This window comes from Pelophylax lessonae (assembly GCF_965119305.1).
Source record: "Pelophylax lessonae genome assembly, chromosome: 3".
Classification (NCBI taxonomy): Eukaryota; Metazoa; Chordata; class Amphibia; order Anura; family Ranidae; genus Pelophylax; species Pelophylax lessonae.
Genome location: NC_138770.1, coordinates 262,035,956 through 262,060,460, shown reverse-complemented (window position 1 = coordinate 262,060,460; position 24,505 = coordinate 262,035,956). Strand labels below are relative to the sequence as shown.

The following is a 24,505-nucleotide window of genomic DNA, read 5'->3' as shown; positions in this document are numbered from 1 at the left end:
GCCAAAGGGTATTTCAGCCCCGGGCAACAGTTCTATAGGGCAGTCGTAGGGTCGGTGTGGTGGCAGCTTGCCTGCGTTTTTCTTGTCGCAGACATCCTGGAACTCGCGGTATTGAGGGGGTAGCAGATCCTTGACGGAAAGTGCAGAGATGGTGGTGTCTTCGGGTGGAAGGACGGGTTTGTGGGAGCAATTTAGCGAGCAGAACTCGGACGGGAACCGTATGCAGTGGGTTTCCCAGTCCACCGAGGGGTTGTGGGTGGCCAACCATGGGATGCCCAAGATCACCGGGAACTTCGGGGAAGCGATCAGCGAGAAGTGGATCTTCTCGTGGTGATCGGGTTCTATAAGGAGTTGTAGTTCGATGGTCTCGTGAGTCGCCGGCCCCGAGGAGAGTGGGGATCCGTCGACGGTTTCCAGGTCAACAGGGGCTGCCTTGATTGTCAGTGGAATGTTCTTTTCACGGGCGAAGGTTAGGTCCATAAAGTTGCCTCCCGCCCCGGAGTCTAACATCGCAGAACAGGGGAGTTGTCGCCCCTTGATGTCGATGATAATGGGGATGATGAAGTGGGATCCATGAGCTGCCGTGTTGTTATTTTCAGGGGCTGCTGGCGGGGTTGGAGTCTGTGATTGCTCCTTTAGCTCCGTGACGGCAATAGTTCTTCGAATCTTATTGGGACATTTGATGGCAAAATGACCCGGCTCTCCACAGTAGAGGCAGAGGTTTTCGGCCAGCCGTCTCTCCTTCTCAGCTGTGGATAGAGACCTCCGTAGTGCGTCGACCTGCATAGGTTCAGGTGCTGACTGGGGGTCGTGCTGGGTGGTAGAGGAGAAGGAGTAAGTGGGTCTGTGGTCCAAGGACCAGAATCTTTCCCTCTTCCTCTCGGAGAGTCTTTGATCTATCCGGATGCATACTTGAATAAAGTCATCCAAATCGTCCGGGGCTTCAACTCTGGCGAGTTCGTCTTTTATTGCTTCGGACAAGCCTCGCCGGAATTGGCTCCTCTGTGCTGCTGGGTTCCAGGTGGTGTCCGTGACCCAACGGCGAAATTCGGCGGTATATTCGGCGACGGAGCGTCTCCCTTGTCGCAGACTATGTAGTCGCGCCTCGGCCGTCGCACAGCGGTTGTGGTCATCGAAGACTAGGCTCATGGCGGTGATGAAGTTGGTTAGGTTGTCCAGGAGCAGATTGCTAGACTCCACGTATGGTGACGCCCATGCTAATGCTTCATCCGTCAAGAGATTGATCATGAATAGCACCTTCTTTTTATCGGTGGTGAACGGGGCCGGGTTCATCTGAAAATAGATGCGGCATTGGTTCAGAAATCCCCGATACTGGCTTCTGTCACCGCCGAATTTTGATGGGAGTGGCATGTGGGTGTCTGCGGCCGCGCCGCGGACGTCTAGGAGTTGTCTCTGTAGTTCAATAATCTCCTTCTGTTGGCTTTTGACTACTTCTTGGAGCTGGGCAAATTTCTCCTGATACGTAGTACCAAATTCTTGAAGTTCAGTGACCTGTTGTCATGGTCTTACCTTCTTGCTGTTCTCCTTCGTTTGACATGTGCTGGCGGCCATCTTGGTTTCTGGGTTTCTTGTAGCCTCCCACCCTGCGGCTCCTCCTTCCCACTGGGAGGAGCTGGATGCCTAGCTCCTATATATAGGAGGTCTGTGGCTTCAGTTCCTTGCTTGGTCCTCCTGTGTTCACATGCTTCTAAGACTGCTGCTGCTGCTTCTGGTTCCTGATCCTGGCTTCGTCTGACTACCCTGCTGGTTCCTGATCCTGGCTTCATCTGACTACCCTGCTGGTTCCTGATTCCGGCTTCGTCTGACTACCCTCCTGGTTCCTGACCTCTGGCTTCGCAAGGACTCTGCTTCGGTTTCGCCATCTGTTTGGACTTTTGCTTTACAGCTTGATTTTCAATAAAGCCTTCTTATTTTCACTTATCTGTTGTTGTACGCTTGGTTCATGGTTCCGTGACATTAGGACCAAGCCATGAATTCTGACGGTACAGGGCCATCCTCGCTACTCACGCTGGTTGCCAGACTTGATCAGCAGGATTACCTGTTGGGTCAGTTCGCCGTGGCGTTGCAAACCCTGCTTGAACGCACGGCTCATTTCGCTCCCGTTGCCGATGGGTCGGTTGTCGCTCCTGGGTCCGCTCCTACTGCCGCTCCGGTTGTTGCGCCAGAGTCTACCCCGACACCTGTTGTTGCGCCTGCGGTGTTTCGGGGTATGATCGGTTCTGCCCCCCTTCCACAGCGCTTTGGGGGAGAGCCAACTCAGTGCCAAGGTTTCCTTAACCAGGTGGGCATTTATTTCGAGTTGCTGCCACATGCCTTTCCTACTGAGAGATCAAAGGTGGGCTTCTTAATTTCGCTGCTCTCGGACAAGGCCTTGGCCTGGGCCAGCCCTTTATGGGAGAACAACAATCCGGTGGTTGCCGAGTTTTCCAGTTTTGTTGCTTCTCTTCGGAGGGTATTCGATGTGCCGGCTCGTGCTGCCTCTGCTGCGAAGCTCCTTATGTCCATCAGGCAGGGTTCACGATCCGTAGCTGAATACGCCATTGAGTTTCGTACCCTGGCAGCAGAGGTGGGCTGGAATAATGAGGCTCTGGTCGCTGCTTTCTCTCATGGCCTCTCGGATGCCTTGAAGGATGAGGTTGCAGCTAAGGACCTACCAGTGGAGCTCGAGTCTCTTATTTCTTTCCTGATTTTGATTGACACCAGACTCAGGGAGAGACCTTCCTTTAAGGAGAGTCTGCGGAGGCCTCCTAACAGATTGGCGCCTACCTTTGCTGTCCCACCCGTGCCTCCCTCTCCTCCCACGCCTCCTGGGGATGACTTGGCTGGGGGTGAACCCATGCAGCTGGGGTTTGCTCGCCTGTCCGAGGGGGAGAGGGTACTCCGGAGACGCGAGGGCCGATGCATGTACTGTGGTCTCGGTGGGCATTTTCGGTTGGCATGTCCGAACCGTCCGGGAAACGCTCGCACCTGAGATCCTGTCGGGGGCAGATCTTGGGTGGAGTCTCCTCGTCCCCGGTTTCCCGTGTTGACAAACCACTGATCACTGTTGTCCTCTCCTGGGTCGGGGGCTCGGTGACGACCCAGGCGTTGGTGGACTCTGGTGCTGGTGGTTTGTTCATTGATAGTGTGTTCGCTGCCGCCAATTCCATTCCTCTGCAGGCTCGAGGTTCTCCACTGGCTCTTGAGGCGATAGACGGCAGACCCCTTCTGCCGCCACACGTGACTCATGAGACCCTTCCAGTGGGGTTAGCCATTGGTGCCGTTCACAGAGAGTCGGTCTGCTTCCAGGTTATTTCGTCTCCACACTACTCGGTGGTCTTGGGGTACCCCTGGCTCCAGAAGCATAATCCGACTTTCGATTGGAGATCGGTCGAGATCCTCTCGTGGTCACCGCAGTGTGGGGCTAGTTGCATCCATGGGCCTGTCAAGTTGCTGTGTACTTCCTCGGACTCTCTGTTGCCTCCTGAATACAAGGAGTACCGGGATGTATTCGATAAGGTGCGCGCGGTTGCCCTACCTCCGCACCGCCCATACGATTGTGCCATCGAGTTACAACCTGGTGCCGTTCCTCCTCATGGCAAGGTCTATCCACTGTCGGTAGCGGAGAATGAGGCCATGGAGGAGTACGTGAAGGAGGCGCTTTCACGCGGACACATTCGCAAATCCTCGTCCCCGGCAGGGGCTGGATTTTTCTTTGTGAAAAAGAAGGGCGGTGAGTTGAGGCCTTGCATCGATTACAGGGGTCTCAATCGCATCACGATCAAGAACGCTTACCCGATACCCTTGATTTCCGAGCTGTTCGATCGCCTTAAAGGGGCCACGGTCTTTACCAAACTCGACCTGAGGGCGGCATATAACCTCGTAAGGATCAAGGCGGGCGATGAGTGGAAGACCGCGTTTAACACCAGGACCGGTCATTATGAATCCTTGGTTATGCCCTTTGGGTTGTGCAATGCGCCTGCAGTCTTTCAGGAATTCATCAACGATGTTTTCCGTGACCTGTTGCAGCAGTGTGTGGTGGTCTATTTGGATGACATCTTGGTATATTCTGAATCCATGGAGACCCACATTCTGGATGTCAGACGAGTGTTGCAACGGTTACGAGAGAACAAGCTGTTCGGTAAGCTTGAGAAATGCGAATTTCACCGATCCCAGGTAACCTTCTTAGGTTACATCATTTCCGCTGAGGGGTTCTCCATGGATCCTGAGAAGGTTTCGGCTGTCTTACAGTGGCCCCAGCCCAGTGGTCTTCGCTCCCTGCAGCGCTTTTTGGGCTTCGCCAATTATTATCGGAAGTTCATCAGGGACTTTTCCATGCTAGCCAAGCCTCTCACGGATCTGACCAGGAAGGGCAGTAATTCCCAGGTCTGGCCGCTCTAGGCCATCCGAGCTTTTGAGGCTCTAAAGTCCGCCTTTGTGTCGGCTCCGATTCTGTCGCATCCCAACCCTGGGTTGCCCTTTGTCCTCGAGGTGGACGCGTCTGAGACGGAAGTAGGCGCCCTTCTGTCTCAGCGTAGAACACCAGAGGGTCCTCTGCTTCCTTGTGGGTTTTACTCCCAGAAACTGTCTTCCGCGGAATGCAACTATCAGATTGGTGACAGGGAGTTATTGGCCATCGTGCAGGCTCTTAAAGAATGGAGGCACTTGCTCGAGGGTTCGGTGGTTCCGGTCCTCATCCTGACGGACCACAAGAATCTGACCTACCTTTCTGAGGCCAAGAGATTGACACCACGTCAGGCCAGATGGGCTCTGTTCTTGTCACGTTTTAATTACGTGGTCTCCTACCTACCCGATTCCAAGAACATCAGGGCGGATGCCTTATCACGGCAGTACTCCGACCTGTCCAGGGAGGAGTCAATTCCGACTTCGGTCATACCTCCGAATCAGATCCTGGCCGCCATTCGCACCAGCCTGACCTCTCCCCTGGGTGAGCAGATTTTGGCGGCTCAATCTGGTGCTCCCTCTGGGAGACCCAACGGCAGATGTTTTGTGCCTGAGGAGTTGCGCACTCGGTTGCTGCGAACCTACCATAACTCCAAGACCGCGGGGCATCCTGGAAAGAATCAGCTGTCCTGGGCTGTTTCACGTCTGTTCTGGTGGCCTTCCCTACGTTCCGACATCGCCGCATATGTAGCGGCATGCTCCGTTTGTGCCCAGAGTAAGTCCCCTCGGCACCTTCCGTTGGGCCTTCTGCAACCCATAGCCACCGGGGAGCGCCCATGGTCTCACCTGGGGATGGATTTCATTGTGGACCTCCCTGCATCCCGAGGCCATACGGTCATTCTCATGATTGTGGATCGGTTTTCCAAAATGTGCCACTGTGTTCCTCTCAAGAAGTTACCCTCTGCACAGGAGTTGGCCACGATTTTTGCCAGGGAGGTCTTCCGGTTGCACGGTTTGCCCAAGGAGATTGTGTCGGATCGGGGGAGTCAGTTTGTGTCCAGGTTCTGGCGCGCCTTTTGCTCCCAGTTGGGGATTCATCTCTCCTTCTCCTCGGCCTACCACCCTCAGTCTAATGGGGCCGCAGAACGATCCAATCAGGCCTTGGAGCAATTCCTTCGTTGCTATGTCTCCGATCACCAAGACAATTGGGTTGACCTCCTGCCTTGGGCTGAGTTTGCCAGGAACACGGCGGTGAACTCTTCCTCTGGGACGTCTCCCTTCATGGCCAATTATGGGTTCCAACCTGCCGTGTTACCGGAGGTATTCTCTCCCCAGGATATTCCGGCTGTGGAGGATCACCTTTCCGTCCTACGTGCTTCTTGGGTTCAGATCCAGAAGTCCCTTGAGGTCTCTGCGCAGCGCCAGAGACTCCAGGCTGATCGCAGACGAGCACCTGCTCCTTCCTACCAGGTCGGAGACCGTGTATGGTTGTCCACCCGCAACCTCAACCTTCGAGTGCCCACTCCCAAGCTGGCGCCTCGCTTTGTTGGTCCCTTCCGAGTGCTTCGCAGGGTAAACCCGGTAGCCTATGCCCTTGCGCTTCCTCCTGGCATGCGGATCTCCAACGTGTTTCATGTCTCCCTGTTGAAGCCACTGGTGTGTAATCGTTTCACTTCCTCGGTTCCTCGGCCTCGTCCGGTCCAAGTGGGCAATCGTGAGGAGTATGAGGTGAGCAATATCCTGGACTCACGCCTGGTCCGCGGCCGGGTGCAGTTTTTGGTTCATTGGCGTGGTTATGGTCCAGAGGAGCGTTCCTGGGTTCCCTCCGCAGATGTCCATGCTCCTGCCTTGCTCCGAGCCTTCCACGCACGCTTCCCTCAGAAACCGTTCTTTACTCCGCGGAGGAGGGGCCCTTGAGGGGGAGGTACTGTCATGGTCTTACCTTCTTGCTGTTCTCCTTCGTTTGACATGTGCTGGCGGCCATCTTGGTTTCTTGTAGCCTCCCACCCTGCGGCTCCTCCTTCCCACTGGGAGGAGCTGGATGCCTAGCTCATATATATAGGAGGTCTGTGGCTTCAGTTCCTTGCTTGGTCCTCCTGTGTTCACATGCTTCTAAGACTGCTGCTGCTTCTGGTTCCTGATCCTGGCTTCGTCTGACTACCCTGCTGGTTCCTGATCCTGGCTTCGTCTGACTACCCTGCTGGTTCCTGATCCTGGCTTCGTCTGACTACCCTGCTGGTTCCTGATTCCGGCTTCGTCTGACTACCCTCCTGGTTCCTGACCTCTGGCTTTGCAAGGACTCTGCTTCGGTTTCGCCATCTGTTTGGACTTTTGCTTTACAGCTTGATTTTCAATAAAGCCTTCTTATTTTCACTTATCTGTTGTTGTACGTTTGGTTCATGGTTCCGTGACACCTGTCTACACAGAGTGGTCATTGCGGACTCCATAGTTGGGCTGATTATTCTGTAACAATCCTACAGGCTCACCTGAGTCAGAGGACTGCTGGCCGGAGGTAGGAGTGGAGCCCAGTGGCAAAGACCGCAGGCAGTTAGTAGGTGCTGGATACCGGATGAACACTGCGTAGTACTCTGATGAGGACACAGGTTCACCTGAGGTGCGGAAACTAAGTGCTAGCTGGTTTTCACTAGAGCCCCAGTTGGTGGGGATAGACTGCGCTGCAAGCTAACACCAGGACGCGGTCCTCAGGATCACCCAGCCAGGCAGAGTGTAGGTTCGGTCCGAAGGCAGAGGAGCAGACAAGGGATAACCAGAGAGAAGTCAGACGAGCCAAAGGTCGGGGCGGGCAGCAGTAAGCGAGGTCAGACAATCCGGATCGGCAACAGAGGTAGCAGTACAGTAGGTAGGGACAAAGCAGAAGAGTAGTCGGTAGTCAATTCCTGGTCAGCGTTGGATTTGTGGTAGTAGATAAGAGCAGCAGGTGAGGAGTCGCTTGATCAAGGCTCAGGAGCTCAATAATCAGCAAACTGGAGTGCAAGGGGCTGGACTTATATAGGGAAGTACCAGGTGTGGGGAATCAAGGGTGATGAGCAAGGCTTGGCAAGACTAAGGTTGAAATAATAGGCTTCAGGGAAGAATGTTCAGGGAGAAATGTTCAGAGCGGACGGTAGCCTAGTAAGCAGGGCTACTGCCTGGGATGTGGCTGGTCACAGGTTCGAATCCCAACAAAGGGACTATATCGTAGAGTTTGCTAAAGACAACAACATCATCAGCATGGGTTTACAAATGGGCGTTCTTGTCAAACCAATCTCTTAACATTCTACGAGGAGGTGAGCTGTGAGCTAGATAGAGGTAGACCAGTGGATGTGGTGTACCTGGATTTTGCTAAGGCGTTTGATATAGTTACCCACAAGCGCTTAATTTATAAAATAAGGTCTGCAGGCATTTATCGCAAGGTTTGCTCTTGGATACGGAACTGGCTAAAAGGGCGTGTCCAAAGGGTGGTAATAAACAGCGCATACTCAGACTAGTCTGGGGTGGTAAGTGGGGTCCCCCAAGGCTCAGTCCTGGGACCAACCTTGTTCAATTTATTCATAAACAGCATTGAGGACGGGATCAGTAGTTCGTTATCAGTTTTTGCAGATGACACAAAATTGGCCAGGGCAATAACTTCACAGCATGAAGCAGATATCCTACAGAATGACGTGAACAAAATAACAGAGTGGGCAACGACATGGCAAATGAGGTTTAATGTGGAGAAGTGTAAGGTTTTGCACTTGGGGACTAAAAACATAAAAGCACAATATACTTTAGGGGATAACCTTTGGGAGAATCAAAAATGGAGAAAGATCTGGGAGTCTTAGTAGAGGATAGACTAGGCAATAGCATGCAATGTCAAGTGGCAGCTGCCAAAGCCAGCAGAATATTAGCATGCATAAAGAAAGGGATGTATTCCAGAGATAAGACTATAATCCTTCCACTTTATAATACTCTTGTTCCGACCGCATCTGGAGTATTCTGTCCAGTTTTGGTCACCAGTCCTCATGAGGGATGTGTTGGAGCTGGAAAAAGTCCAGAGAAGGGCAACTAAACTAATTAAGGGATTGGAGGACCTTAATTGCGAAGAGCGTCTGCAATCGCATGATTTATTCTCCCTGGAGAAGAGACGTCTGAGAGGGGACATGATAGCAATTTATAAATACCTCAATGGTGATCTCAGCATAGAAAAAGCTATTCAGTTGAAAGGATTGCATGAGGACTCGAGGGCATACAATGCGATTATAGGAGAAGCGTTTTAACCTCAGGCAACGCAGGGGGTTCTTTACTGTTAAGGCTACAAGATTGTTGAATTCTCTACCACAAGAGGTGGTTTCTGCGGGAAGTATGGCTACTTTTAAAAGACTCTAATGGACCATACACACTATAAGATTTTCTGAAGACTTTTTCCTTTAGACTTACCAAAACCATATAATATGAGGTCAAACCTAAACATTTTCAATTTGTATGCAATCTGGCAGACCCTTGCACTACATAGAAAAGGTAAATCTGAAGGAAATCTAACCACAAAAGTTGGATAGTGTGTATCCAGCTTAAAGGGCCATACACACTATAAGATTTGCTTTTTCCTTCAGATTTACCTTTTCTATGTAGTGCAAGGGCCTGCCAGATTGCATACAAATTGAAAGTGTTTAGGTTTGACCTCATATTATATGGTTTTGGTAAGTCTAAAGGAAAAAGTCTTCAGAAAATCTTAGTGTGTATGGCCCATTAGACGTACATCTCAAGGATCAGAACATTCAGGGGTATGAGAGATGATTAAAGCCACACACACCTACACAGGTTGAACTGGATGGACTATGGTCTTTTAAGATTGGACGGGAAGAAGTTAACCACTTGCCGACTGCCGCATGACTATTTACTGCGGCGGTCAGTCCCTCACAGGCAGAGAGACGTAGTACTACCTCGCTAGCATGTGAGGGTCTAGGGAGCGAGAGCGCGCGCCCACGGAGGCACGCTCCCGCACGGTCAAGGGCCCCCCTGGGTGTGTGACCGGCGGACCCGATGTCTGCAGGTCACTCGGCGATTGTCGGTGCAGAGGGAGAAAGGCAGGCGGCTGATGTAAACAAGCCGCCTGTCATTCTCCCCTGTGTAGAAACAGTGATCATACGATTCTACTATGTAGGACCGTTGATCACTGTTCCTACACCTCAAGCTACAGCCAATCACAGTTAGAATCACGCCCCTAGGGACACACACAACCCCTCCCTCTCAAAAAAAAAACCCTTCACTGCCAGTGTAATTTTACAGTAACAGGGCATATGTATAGCACTGATTACTGTAGAAATGTCACTGGTAACCCCAAAAGTGTCAAAAAAGTCAGTCAAGGGTCCGATCTGTCCACCGCAATGTCGCAGTACCGCAAAAAAATCGCAGATCGCCGCCATTACGCGTTAAAAAAAAAAACCACACACAACAAAAATGACAAAAATCTTTCCCTTTGTTAGTAAACGCGATAACTTTTGCGCAAACCAATCAAAATACGCTTTTTGCAATTTTTTTTACCAAACATATGTAGCATGAAACAAAATTGGCCGAAAAGGTTAAAAAATTTTGATTTTTACATTTTTTTGGGGGGGAATTTGATATAAAAAAAATGTGAAAAATAGTTATTTTTGCAAAATTGACGCTATTTCTTTGTTTATAGCGCATGATCAAAAATCGCACAGGTGATCAAATACCATCAAAAGAAAGCTCTGTTTGTGGGGAAAAAAAGGAAGTCAAATTTGTTTAGGTACAGCGTCGCACGACCGCGCAATTGTCCGTTAAAGTCACGCAGTGCCGAATCGCAAAATAGGCCCTGGTCAGGAAGGGGGTAAAATCTTCCGGGGCTTAAGTGGTTAATAGACCTTCCAGCAGCCAGCTACAATAGACTGCTCCCTCAACCGTAGATCTCTCCCAGCAACAATAGATCTCCAGAGACAATAGATCCCCCAAAAGCAACTTCCCAGCAACAATAAACCCTCCTACAGAAAAAAATCCCCTCTAGCAACAATAGTTCACCCAGCATCAATAGACACGGTAGCACAACCCAGCACCCCTTGCCATAACGTAAATTCAGTGCTGTGTTCCCCTGTGTTCCAGCTGAAAAAAAACCCTGCCTGTAATAATGTCTTCTCAATGCATCCCTCCCAACTTTCTGAGATTGGAATGAGGGACACCAACTAGTAAAAGTATGTAGGCATAGGACACCCCCCCACCACGCCCCTTAAAGGAGAATTGCACTTGATTGGTTAAACCCACAAGTGATTTTTTTTACCACTACTATTCCATTTATTGGCTTCTGAAATATACAGATGCAGCAATTTAGAAATTGGATGAAAGGTTTAGCACTGGGAAACACTTTTTGAAGGATAAATAGTGCATTTTATATACAACTATATAGATCAGACCAAAATGAGGGACAAATGAGGAGGAAAGAGGGACTTTGTTCCAAAGTCAGTTGGGAGCTACCATATGTCAATGTATCTATAAAGTTTCTTGAAAAATGAAAAAAAAAAAAAAAAACATAGGAAAGAGAAAAATCCATGAGGATAATTGTAATAGCCAACACTCTCCAAACCTAGCATCCTTTTTTTTACTTTCCTGATCATTTATAAACGTCTGCATTTTCATAGGAAAGCCAGTTGTTCGTTTTGTTACATTCCAATAAAGCAGCTTCAAAAAAAAAAAAGAAAAAAAAAAAAAGTAGAACAAGCAGAGGATAGAGCTAGAGGCCCTGAATAGTTAGCAGCTCACATTGCTGGGATGTTTTAGCAGGAGGCAGCGTTCTATTGTGTGCAGCCTGAAGAGTGGCAGGAAAAACAAACCGAGGAGAAGAGCATGCCAGTCCTCTCCAGGGGAAGGAGTTAGGAAAGTTGTCTGGAGCCAGGCTCCTCGTGTGACTGCCACATACTGCCGGCCGGACCATGACTGCAGGAGCTGCTGGACCGTGAGCAGCGATTATGGGCAACGGTATGTGCTCCAGAAGACAGAAGAGGATCTTCCAGGCTCTCGCCTTTCTAGCGGTAGCCTTTGCCTTCGTCTATGGAGCTCTGCTGAACTATGAGCTGCAGAGGCAGCTGAAGAAAGCCGAGGCTCTGGCAATAAAGTACCAGCAGCACCAGGAGTCCCTGTCTGCACAGCTCCAAGGTATGTCCATGGGGGGGCGTCCCACTACATGGCCACACCACTACCAACCATGCCTTGTATTATTACAGCTGGATCTTCAAAGCCACAATGGGCAGGTCTACATTTTATTGGTATTTGATTCATTGAAAGAAAGTTATAGGATCTTCAACCTTAATAAAATAAAGCATTAAAAGTCTGCAGCTACATATGCTGTACAAATCCTGGAACTGCCAGGGATCCAGCACTGTCCTCACTTAGTTCTTCGCTGGTCCCTGGCGCAGTCATGTTTACTGTGGGCAGCCAGCTTCCCAGTGTGTATGAGCAGCGCTGTACTTTGTGAATGGTCCCGCAGCCTTCTAGGACCTGTGACACATTCCAGATGGATGGGGGGGGGGGGGGTACTTCCATTTCGATTACCTAGGCACTCAAAGTGGGAGTGCGTACCGCCCCCCCCCCCCCCCCCGAAAAAAAAAACAAAAAAAAAAACACCAAAAGTGGGAAAGGAGGGGGGCTTTTTGTAACTCAGCAGATTTTTTAAAAGTTTTATTATAGAGCTCTTCTTAAAAGACAGTTTGTGTAGATTTTGCAGAATGATGGACTGAAGGGGTTTTTGGAGTTTAACCCCCCCCCCTTTATTAAAGCAGTGTTACATTGGCTCAGTGGGTCTCTGTGTACACCTGACCGTAACACCAATACTGGATCCAGTTGGCGTGACGTGAACCACCAGAGTGAGAAGTAGGTCACCAAGCCATCAAGGATCTCCAGAACAGGTCCAAAGCTTTCATTCAGCAAATGCATCATAGTTACAGAAGCAACGTTTTGTGGCCTCTCAGGACCCCTTTATCGGGCATGTGATATCACGTGACTGATGACGGGGTCCTGCGTCATCACGTGACTGATGAAAAGGTCCTGAGTTGTCACTCGCCCTGTGTCGTCACGTGCCTAATGGAGTGGGGCGTGCACCATCATGTGCCTGATGAAGGGGTCCTGCATCACATGACTGATGAAGGGGTCCGGAGTTGTTACTCGCCCTGTGTTGTCACATGCCTGATGAAGGGGGCCGTGCACTGTCACGTGCCTGATGAAGGGGTCCTGCGTCATCACATGACTGATGAAGGGGTCCTGAGTTTTCACTCGCCCTGTGTTGTCACGTGCTTGATGAAGGGGGCTGTGCATCGTCACGTGCCTGATGAAGGGGTCCTGAGTTGTCACTCGCCCTGTGTTGTCACGTGCCTGATGAAGGGATCCTGCATCGTCACATGACTGATGAAGTCATGACTGATGAAGGGGTCCTGAGTTGTCACTCACCCTGTGTTGTCACGTGCCTGATGAAGGGGGCCATGCGCCGCCACGTGCCTGATGAAGGGGGCCGTGCGCCGCCACGTGCCTGATGACGTGTCCTGCTGTTTGAAATATCGTGCTTGAATGCATTGGCCAACACATGACAAGAGATGTCATTATTTGGGACTAGTTCACATCTGCATTTCTCTTGCATTTGCATTGTGTGGTGGAAAAGTACATTTTTTTCTTTTGGGGGGGGGGGGGGGGGTGCAACAATGCTCATGAGAAATGCATTAAAAAAAAAAAAAAAAACACATAAAAATGCAGACACACAAGTAGAACCCAGCCAAAAAAAAGAAGTTTTCGTTTTGTCATGGAAAAGGTAATTAATGGTTGGATTGGTAGTGGAGGTGTACATCATGCTAGAACACCTCTGCCTCCGATGACTTGTGTGTTCCCATAATGCCTCAGACAACCCAGGCTGGGAGTAGTCACCTTTGTAGTAACAATCTGTCACACTCAGGGCCGGGACAAGGGGTGGGCAGGAGGGACGGCTGCCCTGGGTGCAATAGTGTATTGCAGGGATGGGGGCACCCTGAACCTAATCCTAAGGGAATGTGGGGGGCGCAGTTTGGCATCTTTGCCCTGGGCGCTGGATGGCCTTGTCTCTGCACTGGTCACACTTATCTGTGTAGTTGCTCTTTGTGGACACTATAACAAATTCTTCTTTTTTTTTTTTTTTTTATTAGTGCTTTGACCTGGTAAACACTATAGATTTCATTCATTCACTCTTCTGAAATATTACATGTAATAATAAATAAATAGGTGATTTTGTTGAATAGGAGTGGGCTGGTCTTACTGTATAGTAGGGAGAGGGAAGGGTGTTATTTATGATGAAAGCTTTTCAGTGTGACAGTGCTAGATGTGAGCTATCAAAGCCTTGGGAAAAGTGTTTGCAGATGCTCTGAAGGCTACATCCGCTTATCTGAAAGGAATGTCAGAGAGCAATCCTACCTCTAAGTAAACTTGGCAGTGTCTCGCTCCTCCTCCCCTTTTAGGATAACAGACGTGTACATATTCTGGAAAGGCACACAGCATCTTAGCCAGGAATGACTAGCACTCCCTCCACAGCTATTACATGGAGCACAGCACCCGGGACATTTACTTCCTTCTGTTACTGGGAGCAGAGAAATAGAACAAACATCACAGATTGGACATTTGTTTAAACTCATAAACTTCTCCAACTTTAGATTCTATCCTGGACTGTGAAGAAATGTGTAAATATTTGTTTTTAAAGACCTTGTTGAGAACATGGATCTATGTATGATGTGTTTGGAATCCTTCAAGCTCCCATGTGTCTTCACATCGCTACAGAATAGATTTCTATGTAGCAGTAGTAATGGTAGTATTACAATGTAATCAAATAAAAGGCCACTATTGTGTGCTGATGACTACATGTAGTGACAGTGATAAGGATTCCTTAAATCAGGCATGATTTATTTGACTTTAATTTTCTCCACGTTGTCCATAACTATTATAGTGATAGGGGTCGGGCGGTATATATTACTGCCAGGTATTCTAGAGAAAAAGAAAATAAAGCCATATGAATTATGTACTGAATGCTATCATCTCATGTATTAACTGCATGCAGGTAGAAGAATACAATATTTTTACAGGATAGTGAATTAAAGTGGTCGTAAAACCGGAGGCTCCGTTCACATATTGGCGTCCCGGATCGCAGGCATAATTGCAAATCAGGGGACACCCGCGTGATTCCCGTGACTTGCAATGTTACTCCAAACGTGGCATGATTTTGCCATGATTATCTCCCGATAAATCACATTAAAATCACGCAAATCGCAGGATGCCTGTCGCCCAAAATAAGTTTTTGTTTTTTTTGTGGCAACAGGCGTCCTGCAATTCTGTTTGAGTGACAATCGTGGCAAAATTGCGCTGCATTTGGGGTGCCATTGCAAGTCGCGGGACTCACACGGGTGTCCCGTGATTTGCAATGATTCCGAATCGCGGGCAGAATTTTGCGATTTTTCTAACGATCCGGGACGCCAACATGTGAACGGAGCCTCAAGCTTTTTTTACCTTCACACACTCTATACTTGAAGGTAAAAAACCTTTGCAGACCCCCCCCCCCCAATACTTACCCAAGCCCAATCCCGTTTCAGCGCTGTGCCTGAGAGCAGCTGCTGTCCCAGCTCTCTGCCTCCTCATTGGCTCAGAGACAGAAGTGGGAGCCATCCTGCTTCTGTCAATCACAGCCAGTGAGGTGGGAGCAGATGTTTCCCCATTACACACAGAGCGGGGCTCGGGAGCAAGCACACACTAGTGCCCCCATAGCAAGCTGCTCTGAAGGGGGGAGGAGCACAAACGCTGGAGGATGAGCGGAGAAGAGGAGGATCGGGACTGCTTTGTTCAAAATCATTACCACCATGTTTTTTTTTTTTTTTTTTTTGCAAGCCTTTAGTATCATATTAATGACTGGTGCTGCAACAAATCAGATATCCTAATTTTACAGTATAGGGCACAGGACTTGTGTTCGTAGGCAATGGGTTATATGCAGGCAACCTTTAGGTGTTTGGATTTGCTGGGGCCAACCCTAGGGGTACACTCATATAATCCTGTCCACTCAGTGAGACTATGGTTTTTCCTATTTTTAAGACACTCCTACCAAGAAACAACTGCTTATTGACTATGGGTGTCTAGCAGGGGCCTGGTTTGGGACCCCCACACAGTTTTTTTCCCCCCCATTTTTGGCGTGGAGTTCCCCCCTCAAGATTCTCACAGTGCAAGTCGCGCCGCAAGTTGGATCATCTAAATGGGGTTCAGATCAGCTTAACAAGGAGGCCATGTCATTAGCTTTTCTTCTTTTATACCCTTTCTTGCCAGCCACGCTGTGGAGTACTTGGACGCGTGTGGTGGAGCATTGTCCTGCATGAAAATCATGTTTTTCTTGAAGGATGCAGACTTCTTCCTGTACCACTGCTTGAAGAAGGTGTCTTCCAGAAACTGGCAGTAGGACTGGGAGTTGAGCTTGACTCCATCCTCAACCCGAAAAGGCCCCACAAGCTCATCTTTTGGCACTTTTCCACTGAAAGTACCGGCTCGGCTCTGACTATTTTGAATGAAATGCTTGATTGTTCGATGATCACGCTTCAGAAGCTTTGCAATTTTAAGAGTGCTGCATCCCTCTGCAAGATATCTCACTATTTTTGACTTTTCTGAGCCTGTCAAGTCCTTCTTTTGACCCATTTTGCCCAAGGAAAGGAAGTTGCCTAATAATTATGCACACCTGATATAGGGTGTTGATGTCATTAGACCACACCCCTTCTCATTACAGAGATGCACATCACCTAGTATGCTTAATTGGTAGTAGGCTTTCGAGCCTATACAGCTTGGAGTAAAGGCCCGTACACACGTACCGATCGTCGGCATACAAACGTCGGTGGACGAAGGATCTGCCGATTGTACGTGTGTTAGTATGGTGCCTCCGACAGATGTCTGCGCACAATCCGCGGACAAAAGTCTTTCGTGCAAACATGAAAATATTTGTATGCCGACACCAGAACGGACGATTGTTCGCCTGTCAGTACACAATTCGGCCGACAGACCGCAGATTTGCAAGACTGGGCATGCTCAGAAAATAGAAAACACAGGGAAAGTTAACCATTACATGACATCACTTCTGCAGTCGGCGGACAAAATTCTTGTGCTGTCCTTGTGCTGTCTTTGCACTTTTCAGCAGACACCGACATCCCGGGGAGAAAAGAGGAACATTTGTAAGCCGACCATCGGTACGTGTGTACGGGGCTTAAGACAACATGCATAAAGAGGATGATGTGGTCAAAATACTCATTTGCCTAATTCTGCACTCCCTGTATAAACATCATAAAATCAAACACTGGTTCCTAGGTAAACTCTAATACAGTGATTATAAATGTGGAACACAAATATGTACTGGAAAAAAAAAAACCCAAGTGAATGGCGTGATCGCAAAATCACAACATCGCAATATAATCTAAAAAAAAAAAAAAATCCTTAAAAATGCAACGTATATGTGCAATTTATAAGTGAATCCATATTATTACCAAAAACAAGTGCAACCAAAGTCTAAAACTTTCCTCCTTTGTGTATTCACTAATATTATTTATAAAGCACACAAATATAAGAATTGATATCATGAGATCAAACCCTGGTTCCTGGGTATGCTCTAAAACAGTGCAAATATTTGTGAAACACAATGTGGAATGTGAAAAAAATGCAAAATCACAATATCCCTGTGTAATCGCATGAACTAAAAAAAGTCCTTAAAAGGGCGACATGTACTCGATACCTCCACTCCTTGTGTACTGGCCCCCCCGGTGATCCTTTCCCTCCCTCTTCCCCTCTCCCCTTTTCTCCTTGTCCCCTCTTGTTGCCCCCCTACTTCCTCCCTTCTGCATACATCTGTTGTAGCACCTACAACGTCTGAGTTTGGTTCTGCTTTGTCCTTTTCACTGCAGTTGACTGGTTACCTGTTCAACCTACTCCCTCATTCTGATTGACTGTAGCCCGTGTTTCTCTTGTTTGGTTGATACCCGTGAGGTTCCTTACATCCCCCTGCCCCTTCCCACATGGTACGGTAAACTTGGGTACTGTTCCCTTTTAGTGTAACAATGGATTGGTTGCGCCTCCCCGCCCAGGCACAGTGTGCTCCCTTTACAGGGTGCCTGTGGGTCGGCAATGCCAATCACTGCTCTCTCGAGACCACCCTACTTACCGCCCTTGTCTACCAACCCTCACACTTACTGTAGTTCCAGTTGTTGGTTGTGCTTTGTTACCAAGCTTTGTTTACGCTACTCCGCATTATTCTGTATGTCAAACGTTGTTACTCACTTGCATTATTCAATAAAACACTTGAAACAGAAAAGGGCGACATGTATATACAATTCATAAGTGAGTCTATAATAATCCATAATCAGAAAAGTGCTGGGGCTTCGGTGATCCCCCACCCCCTCTTAACTAATGCACTTACCTATGTTTGACCTCTCTTACTAGGTCAAATTTCGCCTTCCCCTATATGCTGGGGTATGCACGGTGGGTTCTTCTTGCTTGAAATTTGACCTAGTAAGAGAGAGGTCAAACCTAGAGGTAAGCGCATTAGCTAAGAGGTGGTGGGGATCACTGAAGCACCAGCACTTTTCTGATTACGGATTATTATAGACTCACTTATGAATTCATCATGCAATTACACAGGGATATTGTGATTTTGCATTTTTTCACATTACACATTGTGTTTCACATTTATTTGCATTGTTTTAGAGCATACCTAGGAATCAGGGTTTGAATTTACAATATCAATTTATATTTGTGTATTCACTAATATTTATAAAGGACACCAAGGAGGGACATTTCAGACTTTGGTTGCACTTGTTTTTGGAGATAATAATATGGATTCATTAATAAATTGCATATACATGTTGCAATTTTAAGGATTTTTTTTGTTTATGCGATTATATTGCAGTATTGTGATTTTGCGATCACGCCATTCAGTTGTGGGTTTTTTTTTTCAGTACATATTTGTATGCGATACAAATGGGTGTCAATGAAATGTTAACGACACCCCCAGTTTGATCGCATATCGCAGTGCGATCTGACAGTTCGCACAGGATCGGATCGCACAAGTGTGAACCACTGTGCGATCCGAAACTGATGCGGCTGGAAAAAAGGGTCCTGTGCGTCTTTTGTGCAGGTGCAGTGCGAATTTAGCCATACAAAGTATATGGCTGAATTCGCACTGCACACCCGATCACATGTAATGAAGGAGCAGTGCGCTCCGATATTACATGCGATCGCCGCACACGCGGAAGTGTAAACTGGCACTAAAGGAAAGAAAGCCTAAACAAGAAAACAAATTCAGCAACCACATCTAAGAATTGGTAAGCTGCAATATAATAAATGTTTGTTTTTGGGTTTAATACTGCTTTAATAACACCTCCTCATGCTCTGGAGTGTAGCCTATCTGGTAAAATGCTTACCTTCCTCTCCTCTCCCATGATCTTCATTGTGTGGCCCAGTTGGAAGAAGACCTGGCCAGGACGATTTATCCGCAAAGGCTGTTCATCTCCAGGTGAAATTTAAGTATTTAACCAGTAAAGCAGTACATAAGCCATTCCTAGGTTAAGGCCGCCCTCACACCTAGCTTAGGCTGAACATGTATTTTTTGCATGTTTCTGCGTGTCACGCATAGGGCAGCCCGTTTGTTTAAATGAGTAACAAATGCATTAGAGAAACTCCAGAATCTTTTTAGGCATAGAGCTTATTGACTTGTTTGCAGTGTGTTTTGCAGCATTCAAAAATGCATGACTGCTGGCTGCTTTTGGGGTGCCATTAGGAGTAAAGCAGGCCATAGACGATTCGAATATCGTATGAAAATCGTAAATGGCAGTGTTATCGAACGATTTTCGTATCGTTAGTGTGATATGTTAAACGTTCGATTTTCGTACGACAGCAAAAATTCACATATCCAACATGTTGGTTTTTTTTGCGAAAATCGGCCGAATTTCGTATCATTAGTGGGGGAGTTGTATGATTTCGCCTAACAAAACACAGAACAGTAGGGAGTGTGTCCGGTAGAGATGTGGTTAAAAGGCACAAAAAATAGTGTTTTGTCGTACGATTTTCGGATCACAGTGATGGTACACTCGATGATGTGCACGAGTGCCGCTTTCGTTTATCGAACGATAAATCGTACGTAATTCGAATCGTCTATGGCCTGCTTTAGTGTGAATGGGGCCTTATGTATGAGTGAGTGATGACACTGTGATATCACCTGGTGAAGTGAACATTCTGGAGGACACATGGAGCTCTGTTGCTCCTGCAGCACAAGAGTGAAAAATCTTGCAGCTCCACTCCAATTTCTCACTGAACTACCATTGCTAAGGCGTCTGAATGGTCAGACAGCACACTTGTGTACCTCCGCATGGATCATTTTTTTCTCCACCATCTTGAGAGTAATTCAGATCTTTTAGACACAGTGCCTCTTACATTTGTAAAACATTCAGTGTCTAATAGCTGTGTATTACATGCAGTGCCTTATACCTTTCTATGACATGTGTCTCATACCTCTCTGTGAAATGTGCCTCATATTTTCTACTTCATGTAGTGTCCCATACCTCTCTTTGACATGTGTCTCATAGTTTCTACTTCATATAGTGTCTCTTACCACACTGTGACATGTGTCTCATATCTTCTACTTCATGTAGTATCTTGTATCTCTCTATGACATGTGCCGCATATCTTCTACTTCATGTAGTGTCTCATTCCTCTCTGCAACATGTGCCTCATATCTTCTACTTTATGTAGTGTCCCATACCTCTCATTGACGTGTGTCTCATAGTTTCTACTTCATATAGTGTCTCATACCTCACTGTGACATGTGCCTCATATCTTCTACTTCATGTAGTGTCTCATACCTCACTGTGACATGTGCCTCATATCTTCTACTACATGTAGTGTCTCATACCTCTCTGAGAAATGTGCCTCGTATCTTCTACTTCATGTAGTGTCTCATTCCTCTCTGCAACATGTGCCTCATATCTTCTACTTTATGTAGTGTCCCATACCTCTCATTGACGTGTGTCTCATAGTTTCTACTTCATATAGTGTCTCTTACCACACTGTGACATGTGTCTCATATCTTCTACTTCATGTAGTATCTTGTATCTCTCTATGACATGTGCCGCATATCTTCTACTTCATGTAGTGTCTCATTCCTCTCTGCAACATGTGCCTCATATCTTCTACTTTATGTAGTGTCCCATACCTCTCATTGACGTGTGTCTCATAGTTTCTACTTCATATAGTGTCTCATACCTCACTGTGACATGTGCCTCATATCTTCTACTTCATGTAGTGTCTCATACCTCACTGTGACATGTGCCTCATATCTTCTACTACATGTAGTGTCTCATACCTCTCTGAGAAATGTGCCTCGTATCTTCTACTTCATGTAGTGTCTCATTCCTCTCTGCAACATGTGCCTCATATCTTCTACTTTATGTAGTGTCCCATACCTCTCATTGACGTGTGTCTCATAGTTTCTACTTCATATAGTGTCTCATACCTCACTGTGACATGTGCCTCATATCTTCTACTTCATGTAGTGTCTCATACCTCACTGTGACATGTGCCTCATATCTTCTACTACATGTAGTGTCTCATACCTCTCTGAGAAATGTGCCTCATATCTTCTACTACATGTAGTGTCTCATACCTCTCTGAGAAATGTGCCTCATATCTTCTACTTCATGTAGTGTCTCATACCTCTCTATCACATGTTCCACATATCTTCTACTTCATGTAGTGTCTCGTATCTCTCTATGACATGTGCCTCATATCTTCTACTTTATGTAGTGTCTCATACCTCTCTATCACATGTTCCACATATCTTCTACTTCATGTAGTGTCTCGTATCTCTCTATGACATGTGCCTCATATCTTCTACTTTATGTAGTGTCTCATACCTCACTGTGACATGTGCCTCATATCTTCTACTTCATGTAGTGTCTCATACCTCACTGTGACATGTGCCTCCATATCTTCTACTACATGTAGTGTCTCATACCTCTCTGAGAAATGTGCCTCATATCTTCTACTACATGTAGTGTCTCATACCTCTCTGAGAAATGTGCCTCATATCTTCTACTTCATGTAGTGTCTCATACCTCTCTATCACATGTTCCACATATCTTCTACTTCATGTAGTGTCTCGTATCTCTCTATGACATGTGCCTCATATCTTCTACTTTATGTAGTGTCTCATACCTCTCTATCACATGTTCCACATATCTTCTACTTTATGTAGTGTCTCATACCTCTCTATCACATGTTCCACATATCTTCTACTTGTGCGGAGAGGGAGGTGTCAGAGCTCCGCTGCTCTCTATAGGGAATCGGATGAGAGCGGACCGCCTGTCCGCTCTCATCCGATCCTATCCGATCCGAACCCCAGGACGGATGGAAAATAGGCTTTCCATCCATCCGGATTTCACGGACAGGATCGGATGCGGATGGCAGCAGGTGTCAGCGGACATGTCACCGCTGACACCCGCTGCTCCATAGGGCTGAATGGGGCATCCAATCAGATCCGCCTAAAAAACTGACAGGCGGATCTGATCGGAACGCCCGTGTGAAAGAGCCCTAAGTTGGGGAAGTGAAATGAGAAAACTATTTTTTAGAAATAGAAAACAGAAAATTGGCATGTGCGTATGAATTCAACCCCTTTGTTATGAAGCCCATAAAAGCTCTGGCGCGACCAATTACCTTCAGAAGTCACATAATTAGTGAAATGATGTCCACCTGTGTGCAATCTAAGTGTCAAATGAACTGTCATTACATATACACACCTTTTTTGAAAGCCCCCAGAGGCTGCAACACCTAAAGCAAGAGTCACCACGAACCAAACACTGCCATGAAGACCAAGGAACTCTCCAAACAAGTAAGGGACAATGTTGTCGAGAGGTACAAGTCAGGGTTAGGTTATAAAAAAATTTCCAAATCTTTGATGATCCCCAGGAGCACTATCAATTCTATCATAACCAAGTTGAAAGAACATGGCACAACAGCAAACCTGGCAAGAGAGGGCCGCCCACCAAAACTCACGGACCGGGCAAGGAGGGCATTAATCAGAGAGGCAGCACAGAGACTTAAGGTAACCCTGGAGAAGCTGCAAAGTTCCACAGCAGAAACTGGACTATCTGTACATAGGAGGACAATAAGCCGTACGCTCCATAGGGTTGGGCTTTATGGCAGAGTGGCCAGACGAAAGCCACTACTTTCAGCAAAAAACAAAATGGCATGTTTTGAGTTTGCGAAAAGGCACGTTGGAGACTCCCAAAATGTATGGAGGAAGGTGCTCTGGTCTGATGAGACTAAAATGTAACTTTTCAGACATCAAAGGAAATGCTATGCCTGGCGCAAACCCAACACATCACATCATGCTATGGGGATGTTTTTCAGCAGCTGGGACGGGGAAACTGGTCAGAGTTGAGGGAAAGATGGTTGGTGCTAAATACAGGGATATTCTTGAGCAAAACCTGTACCACTCTGTGTGTGATTTGAGGCTAGGACGGATGTTCACCTTCCAGCAGGACAATGACCCCAAACACACTGCTAAAGCAACACTTGAGTGGTTTAACTAGATGATGCCCGCACTATAGCCGAATGACGGCTACAGCGCAGACCTAAATTACTGGGAGCGTGTACATTGATGTCCTCTCGTCAATGAGCAGCCTGCACGCTCCCTGCGGAGCGCGCCTGACTCGCTCTGTGATCGGCGAGTCCATAAGACTCGCCTGATCGTAGATTGAGGGTGTTCCCGCCCCCTTATCACGTGATCAGCTGTCAGCCAATGACAGCTGATCACGTAAAAGTAAACAGCAGCCGGCGATCAGCTGTTTTTTTTTTTTCTCCTCACACTATCAGTGTGAGGAGGAAAAACGATCGCCGGCTGCTGTCAGAGGGACATCGGTCCCGAAGAGGAAAGGATTTTGTGCCCACAGTGCCACTCACCAATGCCCACCAGTGCCGCCCACCAGTGCCACCTATCAGTGCCCCATCATAAGTGTTGCCCATCAGTGCCACCCATCAGTGCCACCTATTAGTGCCCATGAGTGCCGCCTATTAGTGTGACCTATCAGTGCAGCCTATCAGTGCCCATCAGTGCAGCCTACCAGTGCCTATCACGGCTCTTCAGTGCCGCCTCATCAGCACACATCAATGAATGAGAAAAATTACCTGTTTGCAAAATTTTTATAACAAACTATAAAAACTGTTTTGTTTTTTTTTCAAAATTTTCGATATTTTTTTGTTTGTTCAGCAAAAAATAAAACCCCAGTGGTGATTAAATACCACCAAAAGAAAGCTCCATTTGTTTGAAAAAAATGATAAAAATTTAATTTGGGTACAGTGTTGCATGGCCGTGCAATTGTCATTCAAACTGCAACAGTGCTGAAAGCTGAAAATTGGCCTGGGCAGGAGGGGGGTTTAAGTGCCCAGTAGGTGTGTGGTTAAGGGGAAACATGGAAATGTGTTGGAATGGCCTGGTCAAAGCCCAGACGTCAATCCAATAGAAAATCTGTGGTCAGACTTAAAGATTGCTGTTCACAAGCGCAAACCATCCAACTTGAAGGAGCTGAAGTGGCAAGATGTGGTAAGCTCATAGAGACTTATCCAAAGCGACTTGGAGCTGTGATTCCCGAAAAAGGTGGCTCTACAAAGTATTGACTTTAGGTGGGGTGAATAGTTATGCACATTGACTTTTTCTGTTGATCTGTCCTATTTTTGTTTGCTTCATAATAATAATAAAAAAAAAAACAAATCTTCCAAGTTGTGGGCATGTTCTGTAAATTAAATGTTGCAATTAAATGTTGCAATTAAATGGGGGGGGGGATACTTTTGCAAGACGCTGTATCTTCTACTTCATGTAGTGTATCAAAACTGGAGCATACAGAATCTAGAACAATTGCAGATTGCAGCCAATCAGCCCCTGTCTTTCATTTTCAAAGCTTAAAGTGATTGTAGACTATGAAAATATACAGTATCTGACAAAAGTGAGTACACCACTCATTTTTGTAAATATTTTATTTTCATGTGACAACACTGAAGAAATGACACTTTGCTGCAATGTAAAGTAGTGAGTGTA

General features: G+C 47.2%; 1 protein-coding gene across 4 annotated transcripts in view; it reads left to right on the top strand.

Annotated features, from left to right (window-relative positions):
- Positions 1–11,235: 11,235 nt before the first annotated feature.
- The window catches only part of GOLIM4 (golgi integral membrane protein 4), a 220,662-nt gene continuing 207,392 nt past the window's right edge, over positions 11,236–24,505 (top strand). For all 4 annotated transcript variants that reach the window (XM_082252565.1, XM_082252563.1, XM_082252564.1 and 1 more), the window contains exon 1: positions 11,236–11,550. In XM_082252565.1, coding sequence (XP_082108691.1) covers positions 11,364–11,550 — 187 coding nt within the window. In that variant the 5' untranslated portion in view covers positions 11,236–11,363. The remainder of the gene's footprint in view (positions 11,551–24,505) is intronic.